Source organism: Dendropsophus ebraccatus, chromosome 5 (genome assembly GCF_027789765.1).
Source record: "Dendropsophus ebraccatus isolate aDenEbr1 chromosome 5, aDenEbr1.pat, whole genome shotgun sequence".
NCBI classification, from domain to species: Eukaryota; Metazoa; Chordata; class Amphibia; order Anura; family Hylidae; genus Dendropsophus; species Dendropsophus ebraccatus.
In genome coordinates this window covers 92,784,559-92,807,582 of record NC_091458.1, presented here as the reverse complement: position 1 = coordinate 92,807,582, position 23,024 = coordinate 92,784,559, and the positions used below count along the sequence as shown (strand labels likewise).

Here is a 23,024-nt window from a genome sequence, read left to right as displayed (position 1 = left end):
TTTATATGCTCCCCCTCTGATCTTAATGAACAATTCAGCCTTGGTAACTTTTTATGTTACCACATATTGACTTTGCTGCATGCTTTGGCTCTATTGTTATTACCAAATGCACTTTATGTGAAAGCTGTGACATATACTACATGCAGAGAATTTGGTGTTCTCATAAACACTTGTTCCGAGTGAGTTGTTATCTGTTTCTTGTTATTGCAGTTAGATCCACATTTAATGCCTCAGATAATGACACCCACATCCTGACAGATTTAGATGATTTCTTTATTAAAACCAAATTAAAGCATTTTTATCTCTTAATACTCATGCTTCTACAATACTAGTAGTGAAAAGACAAAACAAAAGGCAACAAAGCAATTTTACTGTGCTTTTATTTTTTTCAGCAATCTCCGTATCATCTGCTGAATATATTTCTGCATATATTTCTATAGGGAGCTGTGCCGCTAAAGGACGAACCTGAGTTTCAAAATATGTGTCTTTCCAATATGTTCCTTAATAAAGCATGATTAGTATAATACATCAACCTATCTATAACTAATATGAGGACACCTTGATTTTTAGTCGAGTCTCAGTTTCTAGATCCACCAACCACAAGTTTGTTTCAGAAAGTGTTATTAATCCATCAATCAATACAACTTGTTAGTATTTCCATACAAGCAAATATAATCATAGAGTTTTAAGTATGATTCTGCAGTTCCACACTTTCTTTCAAAAGGAAACAGGGGTGTCAAACTGTGCCACTGAGTGCCAATGTACATTCATTACGCCTCTTCACTGTGCCACCTGTCTGTAATCTTACTTTTTTATTTATATGTTAATGAGAGCATGCTGTAGTACTTTACCCCTCGGTGTGCAGATTTTCCCGCCCACTCACTACCTTCTCCATGAGGAGGGAACAGGTTGCCAGATCTGTGCACAAGGGGTAAAAAACCGCCCACAGTGCACAGAACAACCTCATGAGTAGAGATGAGCGAACCGGGCTCGGGTTCGAGTCGATTTGATTAGCAGTGGCTGCTGACCTTGGATAAAGCTCTAAGGTTGTCTGGAAAACATGGATACAGCCAATGAATATATCCATGATTTCCACATAGCCTTAGGGCTTTATCCAACTTCAGCAGCCACTGCTAATCAAATGCCGAAAGTTCGGGTTCGGATCAACTCGAGCATGCCCGAGGTTCGATCATCTCTACTCATGAGCATATGAATAAAAGTAAGATTACAGCCAAAGAGGTAAGGTGCAGCCAAAAAACATATTGACGGTGGAAAGTAGTTTGCTTTCCCTACCCCATAAGCTCATAACAGCAGGTTAGATTTTTACAGTTTTATTTTATAAGAAAGTCTTTTATGAAGCCACAACCTTAAGGCTATGTTCACACATAGTATTTCTACCAGTCTTTAGGTCAGTCTTTTTTTTAACCAAAACCAGGAGTGGGTTAAAAAAAAACAGCAACTGTGCACATCTTTCCATCATAATTTTTCCCTGTCAGTTCCACTCCTGATTTTGAGTGAAAAAAAGACTGACGGAAATACTATGTGTGAACATAGCCTAAATAGGTTTCCAGGTGCCCTTGAACAGTTATTGGGTTATTCATTTGTTTTGTTTTTTTGTAATTTAATTATTACTTAGCTTATTAAATTGTTGCTGTTGTTGGCAAAATTTATGCCTCTTCCTCTGCTGACTTTTTTTCCCAACAAATTTATGTCCTGGAGAATCCTTCCATAATAAGGCTATGTTCACACTGCATAAGTTCCACAGAAATCAGGGCCGTTGTTAGAACGTAGTGCTGCAGACTAAAGGAATCCCGGCCAGAGTGTATACACATAGGGGAAATGTATGAAAAAGCGTAAATGCCTTTTTTAGGCGCAGATGGGGCAGATCGGCGTAAAAATATTTGCAAATGTTATTTTTGTGGCTGCACGCAGAATATTACAGGATTTCTACCTGTTTATCCTTCTTATGTCAGTAACCCCTCTTTTGTACTTGTTAAATGCTTATAAATGTTCTTGACATTATTGCAGTATATAGTATTTAGTATGTAGTCACCAAAAGCAAGGTACATTACATCTAGAGTAGCCAAAAATGGAATGTGTGATAACATCAACATTAGAAACCGATTAATATGTATACATCCAGCGCCGCTACTCTAACTCTGGTGAACGTGTAATATTGTAGTATAATAGCACTTACTTAATCCAGATGTGTATGGGTAGCAGATATCCTCTTGTCCCCCATAGTGTACACTCATTAATGTCCCCCATAGTGTACACTCCAGCAGGGATACCTAGGGGTGCCGTAGAAAACTGACATGTCAGTTTTCTGCGGCTGCTATTCAATGTTCACACAGTGGAGTGAGCAGCTCCGGCCGCACGCTCCATTGTGTGCTGTGGGAAGTTCTAATGCGGGCACGCACTGATGCGCCCGCATCAGAACTCAGTGGCGCTGAAGATCATCCGGCCGTACCGGCCGGGATGATCTTTTCTGAGACCGGCCATTCCGTGACTCGGCCGGGTCACGGAACGGCTGGTCTCATACTTTGTGTGACCATAGCCTAAGAAAGTTTAACCCTGTATATTCAAAATAAGAATGGTGCAGCATAGAATACTTTGTAGCTCTGGTGCTTTACACAGAAAGGTTTATCTGACAGATTTTTGAACCCAAAGCCAGGAATGGATTTGAAAAGAGGATAAATCTCAGTCTTTTCTTTATGAGCTGTTCTCTGTTTATCGCCTTTTCCTGGCTTTGGGTATGTGCACACTGAGGAATTTAGATGGAACCTCTGTAGCGGAATTCTCAGCTCAGCGCGCGCGCGTCTCCGCCCGTTTTATAGACTCCATTCTATGCACGGGCGGATTCTTTCATCCGTCCAAAGGATGGTCAAGTTAATTTTTTGGACAGAGGGCGGAATCCGCCCGTTCATAGAATGGAGGCTATTACACGGGCGAAGACGCGTGCCCGCTGCACTCCGCAAGCGGGCGCGAGCTAAGAATTCCGCGACGGAGGTTCCGTCTGAACTCCTCAGTGTGCACATACCCTTTGACTTCAAAAATCTGTCCAATAAATCTTTCTGTGTAAAGGCACTAATAGTCCCAGGTTTTGATATCTGATCTTTGTTCTGAAACATTACTGTCCAGGAGTGCTATATGGAGCCTTGAGTCGATTTCTGACAACAACACATAATACCTGGATATGTGATGCGCTATCTATAAATGTTTGGAAAGCTTAACTTTGTTACTGTAAAAACTAATTTGAAATATTACTTAAATAAGATTAAGATTCAGTACTTTAGTGATCTGAATATCTAGAATTAGTCCTTTATATTTCTATTTTATGCACCTAACAATTTGACTTAAAGAGGACCAATCACCTAAAAATCACTATCCCTATTATCAAAGGAAATCTCTCCCTAAGTCTATCTAAGAAGATCTTATCCCTTTATCCAATTCTCTTGCTTGCTGAACGAAGGCCGGGCGCCGCCATCTTGATGACGTCACTTTGCGTTTCACCGCTGGAACGCAAGTGACGTATTCAAGATAGCGTCGCCCGGCCTTCCAGCACCGAACAAGAGGATCAGGTAAAGTATAAGCTACAGACTGTAAAGGCAGTCTATTTATGAAGATACAGACTGCCTTTGCAGTCTGTATCTTATACTTTACCTGTTCCTCTTGTTTGCTGCAGCAAGGCCGGCGCCGCCATCTTGATTACGTCGCTTGCGTTCCACCGCTGGAACGCAAGTGACGTATTCAAGATGGCGCCGCCCGGCCTTCCAGCACCGAACAAGAGGATCAGGTAAAGTATAAGCTACAGACTGTAAAGGCAGTCTATTTATGAAGATACAGACTGCCTTTGCAGTCTGTATCTTATACTTTACCTGTTCCTCTTGTTTGCTGCAGCAAGGCCGGCGCCGCCATCTTGATTACGTCGCTTGCGTTCCACCGCTGGAACGCAAGTGACGTATTCAAGATGGCGCCGCCCGCCATCAGACTGCAACGGACAAGAGGATCAGGTAAAGTATAAGATACAGACTGCAAAGGCAGTCTGTATCTTCATAAATAGACAAAATGAAGATACAGACTGCTGTTGCAGTCTGTATCTTATACTATACCTGTTCCTCTTGTTCGGCCCGGCCGCCGCCATCTTGATTACGCTACTTGCGTTCCACCACTGGAACGCAAATGACATAATCAAGATGGCGGTGGCCGGCATTGCTGCCGCTGTGGATGACGGGAGCTTCCTGTCTCGAGCCGGCTCTTTTGAAAAGAGCCGGCGCGAGACAGTGAATTAAAAAGTGAATAAAACAAAAACGCGGCCGAAAAAATAAATAAAAGTATTTACAAATGTTAATTAAATAAATAATTACATTGAATTAGAAATTAAAAAATTTTTAAATTTCTTCCGTGATTGGTTCTCTTTAAGGATCATCTCAAGCATGTTTCTGAATGAATTGTAAGTGCTTGCAGGTCAAGCCTTGTTAATCGCTGCTCCGCAGGCTGTTATGTTCTGTGATCCTGATCTTGGATAGTTTTTGTGATTCAGCCTGACAACTCTAAGCTACTGTTTCCTCACTCTTCATAACTTGGGCCACATTTGAAAACTATTCCTGGCCAGTTTTATGATCATCTGTTTAACATCTGCTGTCATGTGTTGTCTTGATGATTAGTATGGTAGTTGAATTTTATTTCTCTTGCCCTTCTTTGGCCCTTAGAACTACCAGGTAGTCTACATGACTGTGAAGTCAAGAGTTCGGATATTCCCAGTGCACCACCAACCACGGGTTTCTGATTTAATTTATACATTTCTTTTAACTTAACATTTAAAAGTTTTCTGTTTTAGGAAGTTTTCACACTGCTGTTGGAAGCCTCTGTTAGTAATTCCATCAGAATTAAAGGCAAGTATAGTGGTTTATACAGTGCTGGTCTGATGTGCAGTCTTACCTCAATAAGGTAGACTGGCATCTATCAAAAAATCACTTTTAGTTCCATTTCATTCCTATTATTTTACATAGCCATAAAACAATATTATCTAGACAGCATCAAGAAATATATTGCAACTTCTTTGGAGGAGCTGCAAATAATCCTGGGAATTTGTTACTTGGAAGGATTAAGCCTGTGGGCAGTGCAGACGCAAAGCTTTGCTTTCCCAATTGTAAGAATCTGCACAATAGTGTATGCTATATGTGTCCTATGAGAGCTGAAGCCACATACTTTATGTCCTATTTAGCTATAGAAGCCAATAAACAACAGTTGAAAGATGAGGAGAAGGTAAAAGTTGGCCTATTGTGTTCAGCTTTTTGTTTTTTTGTAGTCTATGGAAGATACAGAAAGGCTTGCTGTATTCATATGCCCTACATGTCATGAATACCAGTGTAACCTTCCCCCCTAAGGAATATGATTGCATTTAATTAGGCAGGATTTCTACCTGTTTATCCTTCTTATGTCAGTAACCCCTCTTTTGCACTTGTTAAATGCTTATAAATGTTCTTGACATTATTGCAGTATATAGTATCTAGTATGTAGTCACCAAAAGCAAGGTACATTACATGTAGAGTAGCCAAAAATGGAATGTGTGGATAACATCAACATTAGAAACCGATTAATATGTATACATCCAGTGCCGCTACTCTAACTCTGGTGATCGTGTAATATTGTAGTATAATAGCACTTACTTAATCCAGATGTGTATGGGTAGCAGATATCCTCTTGTTTGGTGGATTTCCGTTCCGTTTAAGCACTCGTAGCAGTTCTGGTGATTTTGGAGATCCAACGAATCAGTCTGTAGATTGTATGCCGGGAGTGCGCTCCGGCCGGCAGCGCAACCTCAACCGGCTTCAGCATTCCGTGTATGTGAAGTGTGACGTCACAGTAGTTCACTACAGAGTCTCAAAGGGACCATCCAACGTTTCAGCGTGACTTATGCCTTCATCAGGGAACATTAGAAACCGCTTCAAGCTGCTTGTAAACCATAATAAAAGAAGAGAGGAAGAGGGCAGGAAAATGGGTTAGAAGACAGAGGAAAGAAGAAGAAAGAGTAGTAAAATGGGAAAAACAAGGGAGGGGTTTAGGGCAGGACGTCCTGGACCACACACACAACTCTCCAAATCAGCCCCTAACTTGCAATTAGCTGTTTGTATTCTGAAGACTCTTCAAAGACTACATGGACGTCCATGTCCATGAGGCAAATTTCCCAGTCCTTTCCTGTAATGATGCCGCCAGATCCTCCATACCCTATATGTCCTCCACCATGCAAATCCAATGCATGGGATTTCTAATGTGACTTCCAATGTGCTGAGATACAGGCTCTAGTTGCATTGACTAAAAGTTTCAGTAAGGATTTTTTACATCACTTAGTGGGAATTTTTGAAAGGTCTAATAAAAAGAAGGCAGGGGTGTTCGGGATTTGGTATTGCAATTTATTGCAAATGACATTGTGGACCCCCTCCCAGAAGGGGCGCAGGACAGAATTTAATTTCTTTGGTCTTTATGCAATTTCAGTAATTTCCTAGCTATTCTCAGACATTGGTTTTTCTTTACTCAAGTAGCCTAAAAAGTTCTTTAAATGCTATGTGAACAATAAGTCATCAAAGCTTTCCCCGACAGCTTCTCCCTGCCCAACTGGTCTAGATAGAACTCTCAGTACTCAGAGAGAGAGATATCTATCAGTCAAGGCTGGTGGGGCAGGAAAAAGCCACTGTGAATTACCCAAGTGACTTGTGGTTCAGGCAGCATGAAAGGGAGGAGAAGTTCTCATTAAAAGGGAACCTTTCACAGTAATACTTGCCCCAATTAGCATGTAGATGCATCTGCCACCAGAACAAATGGGTTGGTGTTATGATTTTAATTAAAATAAGGTTTGTGCATGGAACTCAGCTGGCATGGCGTGTATCCACAGCAACCCAATCTTCCAGTGTCAGCTGTGTCTTCACACTGATTAAGCCATAAGATGATAGTGCCTTAAAGCAAAAGTACGCCAGACGGGGGGGGGGAGGGGTTTGTGCTATGAAGTGAGCTCAGGAGGTGAGCTCGCTTTCTAGCAGGTGGAGACCGCCTGCAATCAGCAGTCGGGCCCCGACCGTTAATGACGGGCAACCGGGATCATGCGGCCGCCCGCCATTAACCTCTTTAAACACCGCAAATGCGGCATTTAAATGTAAGTGACAGGAGCATCTCCTGCCACTTACCATAGCAGGGATCAGTGTTATCTGTGATCTTCTGATACAGCCTGCCTGTGGCAGACTGAATCAGAAGATGGAAGATCAGACTGCACGGAGGTAAGGAGCATATCTCCGGCAGTCAGGCCAGGCGATCGGAACCCGCGCAGACACACTGCGGGGGTCCTGATCGGTAAGTGACCGGAGATGCTCCGGTAACTTACACTTAAACGCCGTGGTTGTGGCATGATCGCAGAATTTAAGGGGAAAATGGCGGGCGGCTGCACCGATAGCAGCCAGTCCTCACCCGCTATGGGGCGAGCTCAGCTCATGAGTCCGCTCCATAGCCAAGGACCACGCCAGGGCATACATTTACGCCCTTTTGCGTTAAGGCCCAGGCAGTAGGGGCGTAAATGTACGCCCACGGTCATTAAGGGGTTAAGGTCATTTTAGGCCCGGTCCTTAAGGGGTTAAAGGAAAATTCTCATGTTGTTGAGCTGTTCAGTGTGTTAGGGCCCTATTATGGTGTGTTTACACAGACACATTTATCTGGCAGATTTTTGAAGCCAAAGCCAGGAACAGACTATAAATAGGGAACAGGTCATAAAGTAAAGACTGAGATTTCTCCTCTTTTCAGATCCATTTCCGGCTTTGGCTTAAAAAATCTGTCAGATAAATCTGTTTGTGTAAACTCACCATCACACAGAGCAATAATTGGCTGAATCAGGCCGATTATTGCTCTGTGTAATATAGAGAATGATTAGTTAATTAAATGATCATCGGCTGATTGTTTCTTTAGGTCAGGACCTAAAATCAACAGCCAATCTCCAGCCAAGACAGGACTGCGGCAAGTAATTGGCTGAGCAGTCTGTCAGTGCAGAGACAGGAACAGAGGGCAGATCTGCAGCCACAGAGACTTGGGAAGGCTAGATTACATAGGGGAACATGGTAAGGTAAGTAAATACTTTATTATTTTACACTAAAGGCAAGGGCTGCATAGACATTACTATGTCCATGCAGCCCTTGCTGCCCAACAGTCGACCCGTGTAATTGCTCAGTGAACGCGTGCTTATCTAGCAGATCAGTGCTCGTTTACACTTTATGATAAGGCCGTGTAAGGGCCCTTTTACACAGAAAGATTATTTTACAGATTATCTGCCAAAGATTTGAAGCCAAAGCCAGGACTGGATTTGAAAAGAGGAGGAATCTCAGGCTTTCATGTATGACCTGATCTCTGTTTATAGTCTGTTCCTGGTTTTGGCTTCAAATCTTTGGCAGATAATCTGTCAGATAATCTTTCTGTGTAAAAGGGCCCTAATAGAACCTCTAAAAAGCAAGATAAACTGACCTGACTAATATATAGTTTTTTGGTAAAATATTTAGTATAACTATTATTTTTATTTAAATCATTGCTTTATTTAGTTTTTGGAGTCCAATGGGCAGTGACAACTGGTGCAGATTCTGCTCCACTAAATGTTTTTTAACCCTTTGAGGACCAGGCCCAAAATGACCCAGTGGACCGCGCAAATTTTCATTTCTGTGTTTTAGTTTTTTTCTCCTCTCCTTCTAAGAGGTCTAGCACTTTCAGTTTTCTATCTACAGGGCCATGTAAGGGCTTGTTTTTTACAGGAATAGTTGTACTTTGTAATGGCATCTTTCATTCTACCATAACATGTATGATGGAACCCCAAAATTATTATTTATGAAGATATAAATTGGTGAAATCGTAAAAAAGAATGCAATATGGTAACTTTTTGGGGTTCCTGTGTCTACGTAATGCAATATATGGTAAAAGTGACATGATACCATTATTGTATTGGTCAGTCGAACACAACAATATGCAGGTTTACACATATTTTCTAATGTTATATATTTTTTTTTTAATAAAATCCTTTTTTTTTACAAAAAATTATTAATAAAATGGGCCTATTGTGACGCTTATAACAGTTTTATTTTTTCACCTACGGGGCTGTATTTGGTGTCATTTTTTCCGCCATTATCTCTAGTTTTTATTAATACCATATTTGTAAAGATTGGACGTTTTGATCACTTTTTATTATTTTATTTTTTTTATATATATAGTGTAACAAAAAATCTGTAATCTGCGCCCTTTTTTCCCTCTTTTTGTCTAGGCTGTTCGCCATTAAAGATGACGCTCGTTATATTTTTATAGATCAGACAATTACACACGCTACAGTATATTATATGTTCATTTTTCTATGTTTTATTTAAATAAAGGGAAAGGGGGGGGTGATTTAAACTTTTATTGGGGGAGGGGCTTTGGGGTAGTGTAATAATTATTTTTAATTTTTCTTATTTACACCTTTTAAGACCCTTTGAGGGACTTTTAAATTCATTTATTACATTATACACAGTGATCACTGCTATGCCATAGGCATAGCATTGATCAGTGTGCTAGGCGATCTGCTCATTGAGCCTGCCTGTACAGGCTCAGTGAGCAGATCGCATTCGGACCACACGGAGGCAGGTGAGAGACCTCCGGCGATCAGATACAACGATCAGGACCCCCGCAGTCACACTTCGGGGGTCCCGATTGTTAAGTGACAGGGGACTCCCCCTGTCACTTACATTTAAACGCAAGGGCCGCAGCATTTAGGAGGTTAATGACACGCTGCAGTGCGATCGCTGCAGCCTGTCATTAACAGTGAGGTGCCGGCTGCTAACTGCAGCCGGCCCCCACCTGCTATGAAGCGCGCTGTGCTCCGAAACGCACTCCATAGGTCAGGACGTACCGGTACACCCAGGGTTGTCTGAGCACAGACTTCTGGGGCGTATCGGTATGTCCTTAGTCGTCTAGGGGTTAAGCATGATTGATGCCTGCTCGCACACCTCCTCCCCCCTTGCCACTACCCCAAGTGCAAGCGGGGGATACGCCAGGGAGAAGGGACAAATCTGCACCTTTTTCCTGGCTTATGCCAGGGGCGCAATCATAGTAAATGTCTTGTGTCCACTGCAAAATTTGGTGGAGAAGGGATAATATTATGGGGCTGACTTATAGGGTTGGGGATAGGAACCTTTCTTTCAGTGAAGTGTACAGTCATGACACAAATATTATATTTTCACATGATCTGCTGCCCTCTGGTTTTTATGTGTGTTTGTCAGATGTTTTTATCACATACAGAAATATAATTGCAATCATATTATGAGTAACAAAAGCTTACATTGACAGAATGAGTTAATGCAGCAAGTCAATATTTGCAGTGTTGACCCTTCTTCTTCAGGACCTCTGCAATTCTCCCTGGCATGCTCTTAATCAACTTCTGGACCAAATCCTGACTGATAGCAGTCCATTCTTGCACAATCAATGCTTGCATTTATTTAGAATTTGTTGGTTTTTGTTTGTCCACCCATCTCTTGATGATTGACCACAAGTTCTCAATGGGATTAAGATCTGGGGAGTTTCCAGGCCATGGACCCAAAATCTCTATGTTTTGTTCCCTGAGCCATTTAGTTATCACCTCTGCTTTATGGCATGGCGCTCCATCATGCTGGAAAAGGCATTGTTGATCGCCAAACTGCTCTTGGATGGTTGGGAGAAGTTGCTCTTGGAGGACATTCTGGTACCATTCTTTATTCATGGCTGTGTTTTTAGGCAAGACTGTGAGAGAGCCGATTCCCTTGGCTGAGAAGCAACCCCACACATGAAGGGTTTCAGGATGCTTTACAGTTGGCATGAGACAAGACTGGTGGTAGCGCTCACCTCGTCTTCTCCGAATAAGCTGTTTTCCAGATGTCCCAAACAATCGGAAAGGGGATTCATCAGAGAAAATGACTTTACCCCAGTCCTCAGCAGTCCACTCCCTGTACCTTTTGCAGAATATCAGTCTGTCCCTGATGTTTTTACTGGAGAAAAGTGGCTTCTTTGCTGCTCTCCTTAAAACCAGGCCTTTCTCCAAGAGTCGCCGCCTCACAGTGCATGCAGATGCACTCACACCTGCCTGCTGCCATTCCTGAGCAAGCTCTGCACTGCTGGTAGCCCGATCATGCAGCTGAAACACTTTTAAGAGACGGTCCTGGCGCTTGCTGGTCTTTCTTGGGCGCCCTGGAGCCTTTTTGGCAACAATGAAACCTCTCTCCTTGAAGTTCTTGATGATGCAATAGATTGTTGACTGAGGTGCAATCTTTCTAGCTGCGATACTCTTCCCTGTTAGGCCATTTTTGTGCAGTGCAATGATGACTGCATGTGTTTCTTTAGAGATAACCATGTTTAACAGAAGAAAAACAATGATGCCAAGCACCAGCCTCCTTTTTAAAGTGTCCAGTGGTATTATTGTTACTTAATCCTGACAGATTGATCTCCAGCCCTGTCCTCATCAACACCCACACCTGTGTTAATGGAGCAATCACTGAAACGATGTTAGCTGGACCTTTTAAGGCAGGGCTGCAAGGATGTTGAAATGTGTTTTGGGGGATAAAGTTCATTTTCTAGGCAAATATTGACTTTGCAAGTAATTTCTGTTAAGCTGATCACTCTTTATAAAATTCTGGAGTATATTCAAATTGCCATTTTAAAAACTGAAGCAGTAGACTTTGTAAAAATTAATATTTGTATAATTTCAAAAACTTTTGACCATGACTGTTAAGTACTACAGTATACAAATACATTTTAAACAATTTTATGATTTCAGCTTTGCAGCAATAGTTTATGGAAGGCCCATTGTTGTGTTGAGCACTACCATGTTACTAAAATGTGGTGATCAGGTGTACACACACTTTTGTCCAAATAGTGTACTTGTGTCTAATTTCATGAATTAGTTTTTCTAACAAATAAAAATGTTACTTTACACTCAAGATGTAAAAAATACTCAAATATACTGGTTCTATTTTGTTACCATATTAAAGTACCATATGAAAGCCAAGACATTTACATTATAAGTTATATGAAAAACTGAAGTTTTGTTTAACTTCTTAAAACGTCTAACAACCGCATGGTTTCCATGATGATTTCTTTATTGTATATCTATATTCACTACTTGCTATGCATTATACATTAGGAAACATAAATCTCTCTGTTTTGTGATTGTTAGGCTCAAGCCAGGGAGACAATTGTTACAGCACTTGAAAAGTATGACTTTGGCAAAACTGAAAAGTGTGTTCGGATTAATTCTGTGTCCAGTGGCCTTGCAGAAGAAGATCTGGTAGTCATCCTGCAGTCTAAAGTCTTGCCTTCCTGTATCATGCTGCCAAAGGTTGAATCTTCTGAAGAAGTGAAATGGGTGAGTCTTTTAAACATTTGTACAAAGCACACAATAGGCCAGGAATTTAATTTGTTTCCCTTTTCTATGTGAAGCCAGGCTTAATTTCAAACTCTGATCCAACAATAGGTAAAACTTCAATGACATGCCAGTTTATGTGGCTGTGTAGCAGAAAAATTGTAGTGGAGAGTGAACCACATTGCTTATTCTTATTATTACCCCTGTTTGGCCTTTACAATTAATTTGTAATGAATGTGAAATAATATAGTTAGGTGTACTAAAAAAATTAAAGAGTAGCTTTAACTATTTACTGTACACATGTAAGCACAGGTGGAGGGTACATCCACCCATCCTCCATAGATCTACTGTCTGGAGTGGGAAAGGGAGCAGTACCTGTGTCATTAGCTGTGGATGTTGACCGTACCAACCAAAGTCCTTCTGCAATACAGAAAAAACTCCTTAGCCCCTTCACGACCCAGAACATAACTGTATATACTGGGTCGGTTAAGGGGGTTCAGAGGGGGGGGCATGCGGCATTTAAATAACTGTTTTCAGCCATCCGTGGTGGTCTAGTGTGGGGATTTCCCCCTCCCCCCTGTGATGCGATCGGAATGATGCTGATCCCGGCACAGTAATTGACAGATCTGGTCTGCAGCAGACCAGAGTAATACAGCACTGATCTAATGGATCAGTGCTTTATTATATACACAGCATTGATCTCAATGAGAGATCAGTGCTGTGTAAATAGAAGTCCCCCAGGGGGACTTCTATTGACTATGTAAAAAAAAACAAAACTTTTTTTTTCATTAATAAAAAATTCTCGCCCCAATAAAAATTTAAATCACACCCCTTTTTCCATTTTATAAATAAAATTAAATAAACAATAATCGCCGCATGCGTAACTATTAAATTATCACATTCCTGATCTTTCATGGTAAACATTGTAAGTGCAAAAACTCACCGAAGTGCAAAATTGTGGATTTTTTGTCACATCAAATCCAAGAAAATTGTAATAAAAAGTGATCAAAAAGTCGCATATATGCAAACAAGGTACCAATAGAAAAATTGTAATAAAAAGTGATCAAAAAGTCGCATATACGCGGTGTTGTAAAAAATAACACCTCACACAGCCCCATAGACCAAAGGAAAAAGCGTTATAAGAATGGTGCACTTTTAAGGAGCATTTAGATTTTTAAAAAGGTTTTAATTTTTTAAAAGCCATCAAATAAAATAAGTTATACAAGTTTCGTATCGTCGTAATTGTACTAGCTTGAGGAACATAAACAACATGTCAGTTTGAACACCCCTCCCCCTACACCACCACCAATACAAAAAAAAATCCTTTTATTTTCAATTGTACAGCCCAAATAATTTTTTTTACGTTTTTGCAGCATATTTTATGGAAAAATTAAGTTTGTCATTGCAAAGGACAATTAGTGTCACCAAAATAAGGGCTCATGTGTTTTCATAGGTGAAAAAAGAAGGTGCTATGGCCTTTTAAACAAGAGAAGACAAAAACGAAAGTGCAAAAACGAATTTGTCTGGTCCTGAAGGGGTTAGATCCTGCAGTTAATAGCACCCAAAGCACCGTGCCATTTTTGTGAGCATATCAGGCATACACTGCAATACAGGAGAAGTGTAAGTGGGCCTATTAAAAAATCTATAGTTTACTGTAAAAAAAAATAAAATAAAAATAATAATAATATATATATATATTTTTTTTTTTATATTTCCATAATTCTGTAGTGCAAATAAATATGAATAAAAGTCAATTAGACCTCTGGACCCCATTTGTGCCAAAAGAGGATCCTACATTTGTCATTGTAAAAACATAAGGCCTATGGTATGTGTTGATATGTCACCTGAGGGGGCTAAAATAGCTAGTCCCTAAGCGGTTAAGAGACTCTTGTTTGATGGGCCTAGTCCACTACAGTAAAATCTTATTTAATTCCACAGTATAGCACCATCCAGGCCATTTATAGAGTGGATGTTGGGGCCTGGATTGTCGCAGTTTTGAAGTTTAAGATATACAATTTTCATATGTTATCCTCTACTGTTTTCTCTGATCCTATCTCCAAAATTAAATACACAAGGAGCAAATTTGCTCTGGACTTTCTGAGCAGTTTTGTGCATGGAAAATCAGCAGAAGAATAGAGCATCAGCCAAGTGGATAAGATTTGAACATGCATACACTGCTGAAGCTATCAATATTGACCTGCAGTGCAGATTTTTACATTTGTCGCATGTCAGATTTTGCTATAGCTAGGACACTTATTTGTTGCAGACTTTAACTTTAATAGGAAGATCAAAATCTCAAATAGAGCCTTATGCCATAGATTTAACTTCACATTTGCAGAAAAAAGCAAAAGCATGGATGTTAAAAAATTAATAATAAAAAAAAACACTTTAGTTTACTAATCCCATAGTGCATTACTAGGCCTCCATTTACTGGCCTCCAGCAATGGCATGTCGTGTTGACATGTAATGGCTTGAGCCAGAAGAACAGAGACCAATGGGGGACCAGGGAAGCTTTGGCATGAGAGCACCTAGATATTGGTAATGTGAGTAGCCATTTATTTCACACAGCTGTTCCGCAGCAGATTTGATATCAATGTAACTAAATAACTGAACACAGCATCAAATCTGCGCCATCAAATTCCGTACTCAAGTTAGATACAATCCACACAGCGGAGTCAGCGGTATCCCGACAGGATGCACAGCTCTCCTCCAGGTCTGCTGGCAATTGGATATCAAATAATAGTATAGGGCGAGGACTGCATCGCTTTCAGTGTAAAAAAAATCTTAATTTATTTGTGCCAAATGCATATATAAAACAACAAAATTTCGGCTCTATAACAACCTGAGCGTCTCTCAAGTATACTTTAGAAAGGCTCAGGTTGTTATAGAGCTGAAACGTCATTTTTTATATATGCATTTGGCACAAATAAAGCAAGATTTTTCTACACTGTCCTCGCCCCTGTACTATTTTTTGATATCCGTACTTAAGTTAGTGCACATTTATGTGCACATTTATTCGGCCATTCACGAGATCAGTACATTACAAGGATGCAAGACAATCCTGAAAAAAAGGACATGTCCTAGAGCTGACCCAGATTTTTTAGCGGATTCTCTCATAGAAATAAATGGGATCTGCTATTTTATACAGATTTTAACCTTTTGGCATCTTTATTGCCATAAAAAGAAATAAGGATGAGTCGTTAGTCACATGTTGAAAGGTTGTATTTCTAAAAAATGGATTTACGGAAATTCAAATGCACTACAGATGTCCAATCCATAATTTTTAGCGGATTCTAGCGGGAGGAATCTACGGACAAGAAAAAAATACTGACCATATGCATAAGGCCTTAGGTAGCAATTATGACCCCTGTGGATTTACCCTTTTTGAGGTGAAAATGCAGCCGTATTTTAGGCGCAATTATGGACGCAAATAATAATCATGTTCCTTATTTACAACAATGTGTGAAAATAGCCTTAAGCTGATGAGCCATTTACAAAAAGCATATGTAACAACAATCCATGTACATTCAGTAGTGCACGTTAGCTGCTGCTCAGGAAATGTAGAAGTCTACAAGACAGAGGCTAATGTTTTAATATTTTACTGGTAATGGTGGTAGTTACTCTTGAGGACACTGACCTAATACTTTCTCTAAGAATTATAAAGCCATGGACTCCATTGCATCTTTCATTGCAGCTTACACTTTATGGTTTTGTGTGTCTATTTGTCAGACTCTGATGACAGATAAAGTTGAAGAGGAGTGTTTCTCAGCCAGAGACTTAAGGGCTCTCCGGTTTGTGTGCTCCCCTAGCTGCTGAATTAAGTATTAAGCAAGCCTACCTTTAAATAACAAAAACTTCATATGCTGATCACTGCAAAACCGTGCAGCTTTAGGCCACGTTCACACTGCATAAATTTTTGCGTCACAGAGCGGTGTGAACATAGTGTGAACATGACCTTACCCTGCATTTTCCATTGTAGTTCTGGTGCAGCTTTGTTTGTCACTTTAATTCAGTCAGAACTTGGACTACCACTTCATATGTGTTATGAGGCTAGACTAGCTCTAATACTACGGCCAAGACAATGCCACAAGTTTGGATTAGACATTAATGTTGCAGAACTACTATAATAATGATAATGTTACATTTATTTAATTGTAGTACTTATGACCATCTAATATTGATACCTGTGCGATGTAGTGCAGCGAGATTACCATCAATGACTATAAAGAAAAAGAAATAAAGTAATAAGGTCAATTCTCAGGGCACCTAAGAGAACAAACAGGAAGCGTTTAACTAGTGGTTTTAATTAGCGCAGATATTATTTCCTGAGCTGCTCTCTATTTCTTCTTTTTTTAATTGCTGACAGGTGTGTTTGTGTTTCATGACTGTGTTTTCAGCCAATAAAATCCTGGAAATGTTAAGTGGCATGTCAGATGTCTTTACCAAGCCTGTAAATAAGCTAATTGTATAAAATGCATGATAGAATAGTAAATTAATAGCAGCGTGACCATTTATGATGCTATGTACGGAATGTAACGCTCTCTTGCATAACCTGGTTATACAGTGGTATTACAGTAGTGGTCTCTATAGCCAAGGGCACCATCCAGTTTTACCATTGTAAAGTAAAATTAAGCTAAAGGGCTGTTTACAGAAATAAGAAGCACATCATGTTACAAAATACTGATAAAGTCAAGATGAGGATGAAGATTTGGTTAATATGGGCTGTGAAAATGTAAAAGGTGCATGGGGTGTACAATGGACCATCTGGATTTATGTATTGTGATATTGCCATGCTAAGGATGGCTGACATAGATGAGTTCAGTTATCAAGTCATATCTTAACCAGCATCAGCATTTAGGTTTATTACATGTCAATGATGGTAACTATAAATTAGGAGCTTCACTGTTTAACATCTACATCACATCTTTAGCTATTAGCGATGCTCAAGACATTTCCAATGGCTTTACAGTGAAACTCCAACTCAAAAATAAGAATGATAAGACATCTTTCAGACTTCCTAAATAATATTTGGGTAGTATGTGTTATTTGCAGTAGTGCTGTCAAATATGATGACCCCCCTGCTTTTTAGAAGGCTCCACAGGGAGTGGATGGCACATTTACAGTCCTGTGGAGTTTCGGATAGTCCTTGCTATACTACTCAAGGCCTGGTAATACTTACTACCTGCACTTCCGGGCCCTGTGGAAATGGGGAAAATGGTGGCCATCCTTGCAATGGAGAAAAAATTGCTAGCTAAGTATTTTCATTTTCTTGTTATTTTCTACAAGGAGTATTATGCCAAATGGAGCTCTATTCTCAGCATTACTTTAATCACTCCTTTCTTTTTGTTCCCTAGAAACTGTTTTTCAAACGTTTTGCAAACTATGAAATAGGAAGATGTTGTAAATGAAATATTATTGTATACACATGATTTACACTTTATAGAATGTATAGTTCAACACTTTAAATTAAGAGTTCATTTGTCTTATATTAATCTGGAACCATTACTGTGCAGACTACATTAGAAAATAGTAGTGCGGACACAACTCTCTTACCTTATATGCAGACTGTTTGTTAGCTATAGATTGATTTGTTAGGCGAGATGATAGAATGCCATCTATCACATTGTATGACTATTACATCGAAAACTCAGGCGATAATAAAGAGATATGCATTTCAGCAATATTTTAACTGATACTATCTACGTCTTTGTATATCAACATACAAGGTACGATCTGCATTAAATCTATTTTAGCAAGTGTTTATGTTGTTTTCATCTTCTTGTACAAGATGAATAAAGTTATAAAAAAAACTGAAAATGCTAATTTAAAAAAAAAATCCTTAGGCTATGTTCCCACAATGTAAAAAGAAGGTACGTTGTTGCAAAACAATGTCCATAATTAATTATCATAATCATTTGATGTTATTTGTCCTTATTACATTGTGGGAATATAGACTTAATGAAAAATTCTTTCTTAAGTTTCTGTTGATTCATTGGTTACCACACTCCTGCTCTACTGATCATGATTTCTTGATGAAACATACTCAATATAGTACAATGGAAAACCATAAACCTAGATATAATAATTTAGTAAGCAGTTAATATATCTAATGCATGTTAGACATTTTATGAAGCAGAGGGCAAAATGCTGTGTTTTTGTGTTTATTGGAAAAAGTTTTTTTACAGAACATTAATATGAGTACAATGCATTATTTTCCATTGAAAACTGCTTAATCATATTTTATTCATATCCTGGATGACATATTCAAGATTTGCTTGATCCCCCAGTATATACTACATTGTCACCGTTCTGGTGTTAGCTATTTGCCAATCATAAAATAATCTGGTGTTCCATAGTGGAAATCAGTCCTTTGCTGGTTTTCTGAAGCTTATACGATTATTTCCCCCTTGGTCAGGTGTATCTATTGTACAAGTTTTGTGTGTGCACCCTTTGCAGACATTAAAAGCTAATTCTCCCCCAAGCAGTACTACTCTGAATACTACATTCATACACCAATACACAATACATTGGATGTGGTGTTGTATCATTTCACTTATAGCACCAGGGAAATATCCGTTTTATTTCAAGGCCTTTCAGTTATGAAAATCAGGGACATCTAACAGCTATTAGTGAGCGAAGGAGGAGCATTAGGTCATAGAAAGATATTAGATATTATATAACCACGTACAGTATTATAATAATTTATTATCATATAAATGTTGGTACATCACGTGACCATCTGTTATCTCTGTATCTCTGTTACCCTTTTGTTATTTTTCTAAATTAATACATGAAGAAAAGTCACTTGCAAGCCTTTTGTAATAAAACATACGTTTGTATTTTAGCATATTCCACAGTTAGTACTAATTCTTGTGATAACAGAAGTATGTTATAATGCAATGGAAAAAAAAAATCACATAGGACAACAGACCCCTGCTTGATGGAGACTTCAAGCTATAAGTTTTCTACTTTTGAAAGGACTGTTATGTCAATGTTACAAGTCAACCTATGGTGATACTTACTAACTCTGCAGAACTCCCAGACTACTTCACTTAGATTTTTCACCTAAACACAATTTTATCATGGTTACTCATGTTCCAGAGCTGTATTCTCCCACCTCCTCTCTCGATCTTGCAATGTTTCTTCTCCTTTTCTTGTAGTTAGGGGGTTAAGAATTTAATTTAACATATCTAAAAATCATCCACCCCTTTTTAGTTTTATACCTACCCTTTCTAGACAGACAAACATGTTCTCCTCCTTTCTCGGCGATGCCTTTTATTTCCAAGATAATTTTAGTGAAGAGAAAAAAAAATCAGGTTTTGGGCGCCTGCCTCCTCCTCTCCACGCTCTCGCCTTTCTCTTTCCGCCACTCATTTCAGTGAAAAGCCTTTCATCTAAAGAATGTGTTACACATTTTAACACCTTTTTTCAAACTAATTCTTTTTTTATTGAAGTGAAGAGATTTTTTTGTACTACACCAGACATCCTATTTTTTTTTTTTTATTTCTTCTCATTTTTATTTATGCGAAGCATAAAACCTGGAAGCTGATGCACAACTGAAAGATGGGCTTACTTGTTTTCTTTTGTGCTACAATCCCTTGCTTTGCTTTTGTCCTAAGTATGGGTACTTGTTTGACTGGCATGGCTTATTGGAGAATAACAAGCGTAACTCTGCCTCTTTTGTCATGGGACAATTCTCCCACAAATCCCGAACAGTGGGCATTCTTCCTCACACACTATTGGGTGTGCACTGGAATTGAAAGAAGTGCTGAAGGCTGCTACTTTATCCCCTCCCCAATCTCTTTGTTTTTTTTCTTGTTTTTTTTTACCCTCCCCTCACCCCCCTCCCCAACACCTCCTCACTTTGCTTGGCCGGAAACATTTAATTGTCCCCTTTTACAGAGAAAAAAATATTAATTGAAAGTTGCATGTAGGCTCACCTTTTAAGTTTTCTCACTAAGTAAATATTATGTGACAGAGAAGCAGGAGTTAAATTACTGGTAAGGTAGAAAATTTTTGGTGGAAAGGCTAATGTAACATTTTAGATGTTCCCTCCTGTAAGCTGCTCTTGTATTTCCAGGTGGTATGATAATGTATGTTGTACAGGCTTAAAAAACAGCAGGGAGGAGACCATTTTGTTCTTTCTAAGGCCTTCTACCACAAAATAAAAGTGTAAAGCGCCAAAACAACATGTGCTGCATTTATGTGTTTTTATGTTCATGTACAAGATAAGGAAATCCACAGATTAGAAGCAAACATTTTTTTTCACTGTTTGCACTAATATTAGTTGTATGTGATATGTCCTAATTTTATGTGATTTTTTTGGTACTTGTTTAAATCAGGAAGTGTTTTGTATATGACGTTTAAGTTTACATTGTGTGTGCTTGAATTAGCTTTTTATGTAAGAAGGTGGACATATCTGACATACCTTAAAGATGTGACATTTTGATTTGGTGAAGGAGGGGTGGGTTCAAGTGATGAGGGGGGGGGGGGATGTGTGGGTAGAAGCTAAAAGGGGAAGAACTAACACCTCTAATCCAGCTTCTAGTAAATAGGCTGCCAGCTTTTAGAATGAGTTTCCTTTCTATTAGTCAGAATATTATGCTAAGCCTTAAGCATTAGTTTTTATGTTGCCATAGCAGCCCTGTTCCTGCAGGGTTGTGACCTGTGATGATTACAGTACAAAGCTTATAGGGTCTTGAAACCCCCTTTGAAGATGAAAAGTCTTTGATGGTTTATATTTATGCAAATCTCTTAGATATGATTTACCCAACTGAGATTGAATAGAGAGATGATTAAAATTCCCAGTTCCTTTGATATCCATCAATGACAGAATATTTCTTAAAAAAATGAATTGGACAAACCTGTCATTTGGGTTTGTGTTTTTTCCCTCACTGTATTTAATAGCATTATCTTACCTGGAAGACGTTTTATTATCTTCCAGCAAGTTGTTGAAATGCGCGTGGCTGCATCCTATTTACTTTTTCCTTATTTTTCTTTGTTATTCATAAGGCTAAATTGGCACTTAGCTGTTTTGTGTTCTTAGATGATAGAACTTAGAATCTGAACTGCAGCTTAAGGCTTCCTCTGACATCTGTCCTCTTCAAAGTCTGCAACTTTTTTTTCATAAGCCCTTTATAGGTATGTAAAAAGATTAAAGTACAACTACTTTATTAAATGTGATAGACTGGGTCACTTTGCCTCAGTGTCACGGATGAACAAGCGAAGTACACAGTGAACCAAGGGAATATGCATTCTGCATCCTCATTCATGTTTTCTATTAGCCTGCTAATTTGCATTGAAGCCTGTGCATATCTTCAGAAAATATGCGTCTGACAGAAGTATATAAGTTCTTACAATGACATGCAAAAGATAGATGCTGTATAAGTAGACTCATTGAATTTTTACATTTGCAGATATTTCTTTTACATGTTTCCCAAATCTTTTTTTAATAGATTCCTTTTTTTTTTAGTTTGCAGAAAAATTTCTACACTACCTAAAAGACAGGGAACTCTCCCAGCCAATATACCTGGTAACATTTGTGGAAACTGCTTTAGGCCTGCTTAACTTCAAGGTAAGTAAATATATCTGCATTTGTGTGGCTTCACACTTCACAAAGACACCTGGTGCAGGTACAGTTGCTGATTTTTCAGTATATTGGATATAAAGTGGTATAGTATAGAGTTTCATACAGGGTCTAAAGGGGTATTCTTACCTACCAGCGATCCCACTGCAGCACCCATTCTCTTTCTTTTGATATCTATAGCCTCTTTCAGGGATGACACTAGCCAAGATGGGACACTGATGTAAGCAGGTCCTGCTCTAAACACTTGTCCTGGAAGCAGGCTAAAGAGTGGTGGGGGACCAGAAGCAGAAGAACAGGAGCTACAGTGGGGGATTGCTGGTAGGTAAGTATACCTTTTTTTCCTTTTCCCCAGCACCCAGCATTATATTAATTTCTTTACCCCTTTAATATTTACACTGCCATTATTTCAATAGTTAAAAAGTATGAGTAAGGCCAACTTCATACTGTAGTATTTAGGTCCCTATTTTGCGTGTGAAAAACCTTTATTGATTATAATTTCTACAAAGTAGGGCCCTCACTCCTCATGTTTGACTTGGTGGTTACAAAAAGATGGTGATTAGAAAAAATGCTCTGTAAGGCTATTTTGTCACTTTCGGAAACATATAGGAGGAAGGTTGCTGTTTCGATTATATACATGGGCGCTAATAATGACCATAATCATTAATAGTGGCCATCTATATTATGAGCTAGCCTCCTTTCCCCAAAACATCAAGAACATAATATTAGTATTTTGGGGGTAGAGATGCTTAGATACACTTCCTAAGGGAACAATATAACTATAATTAAATATTAAAATAAAATATGGAAATTGTAACTTCACAAAATATTATCAACTGTGCCTTAATAACCCCTTCCCGTCAGCAATCTGTATATATATATACGTTCCTACTGCACATACCCCGTGCAATAGGAATGTATATATATGTTACTGACTACAGGGGCTTCTGATGTGTGCAGGACTGCTGCAGTGTGAGTGGTCCTGCACACATCAGTGTGTCCAGGGCCAGAGGTAAGGTGAGGCAGCTGCTATCCCACAGCTCCATCTTATTA

The 23,024-nt window shown here is 39.2% G+C and overlaps 1 protein-coding gene across 1 annotated transcript in view; it reads left to right on the top strand.

Moving 5' to 3' along the window:
• The window catches only part of CLYBL (citramalyl-CoA lyase), a 243,556-nt gene that overhangs the window by 183,819 nt on the left and 36,713 nt on the right, over positions 1–23,024 (top strand). Inside the window, 2 exon segments of the mRNA XM_069970730.1 lie at positions 12,203–12,391; positions 21,861–21,962. Coding sequence (XP_069826831.1) covers positions 12,203–12,391; positions 21,861–21,962 — 291 coding nt within the window.